This window comes from Trypanosoma theileri (assembly GCF_002087225.1).
Source record: "Trypanosoma theileri isolate Edinburgh chromosome Unknown TM35_Tth_40_V1, whole genome shotgun sequence".
NCBI lineage: Eukaryota > Euglenozoa > Kinetoplastea > Trypanosomatida > Trypanosomatidae > Trypanosoma > Trypanosoma theileri.
In genome coordinates this window covers 140,241-141,386 of record NW_021639882.1, presented here as the reverse complement: position 1 = coordinate 141,386, position 1,146 = coordinate 140,241, and the positions used below count along the sequence as shown (strand labels likewise).

Here is a 1,146-nt window from a genome sequence, read left to right as displayed (position 1 = left end):
TTTTTTTTTTTTTCTTTATTTTGATTTCACTTTAATTTGGTGTTTAGAAGTTTGATTTTGCTGTAAACGGCCAGCGTGTGTCTCCTCACAACACGTTAGACGCCCCTCCAGTGAGAACAGCATTAATGGACATCTTCGCTGGTGCATCCACCGTGTCGGAGACGGTTGAGACAGTCTTGGTGAAAAACAGTGATTACTACGTTAGAGTGATGGAACAACTCACCACCGGTAATTCTACTACTACTGCAACTAATTCTGGTACTACTATGGATAGTAGTGAACTCTGTCAAACTTTACTGCATAGTATTCAGCGTCAACAAGGTGCATCCACACCATCTGCTCCTTTTTCCGTTGCCTTTGGGAATACAAAAGCCCCGCTGCTCCTTCTCTTTGCCCCGGCGGTGTTGCTGCGGGCATCTTTACTTCTCGCCTCACCGCAGGCAGATACATTGAAACCAGATGCGGAGTGGCACACGGCGGTGGCTCCCTTCTTACTCGCCACGCAAAGTGAACTGCTCGCCTCACCAGGGCAGAGCGTGGCTCGTGTAAACACATTGCCTCATCCACCGCACTTGCACACCTCGCGGCACACACCCTCATGGTCCGTGATTCTCACACCAACGGTATTGGCAGATATGGTTCCACTTCCACCATCCGCACTGCAGAGGGAACACACATTGAGTGCGGATAATCTTGGAGGCGTACTCTGTGTGTTAATGTGCGGGTTAGTGCACTTTGTTCAGTCACTGATACTCTTACCACAACGTGTTTTGTGTGGATCAGGAACCCTTGAATTCTGTAAGAAAACTATGGCTGTACTTTTGTCACCGACCGTTGTGATGTATGGAGCAAAAACAAGGAATTTACAAATAGCTGTAGGTTCCATTCTTCTTCATATTCGATGTTTGTTGGCTATGCGAGAGGCGGTGGGTGAACTTCGTCAAGAACGATTGATAGAAGAATGGTCTGAAGGTATGCAGTGTTGGCTTGATTTGGCAACTCAGACAGGGAATACGGTTTGTGTACAACTTTTATTTTCGTATATGTTATCACCAGATATTTATTGGACACAATAAAGTGAGATACATATACCAGTGTATGGGTGTTTCTTTCTTTTTTTTTTTCCTTTTTTTTTTTTTTTTTTTT

General features: G+C 44.8%; 1 protein-coding gene across 1 annotated transcript; it reads left to right on the top strand.

Moving 5' to 3' along the window:
* Positions 1–125: 125 nt before the first annotated feature.
* TM35_000401540 (uncharacterized protein) lies at positions 126–1,076 on the top strand (the record flags this gene model as incomplete). Its single annotated transcript, XM_029029769.1, has 1 exon — positions 126–1,076. The coding sequence occupies one exon, from the start codon at positions 126–128 to the stop codon at positions 1,074–1,076; it is 951 nt and encodes a 316-aa protein (XP_028878953.1).
* Between the last annotated feature and the right edge of the window lie 70 nt (positions 1,077–1,146).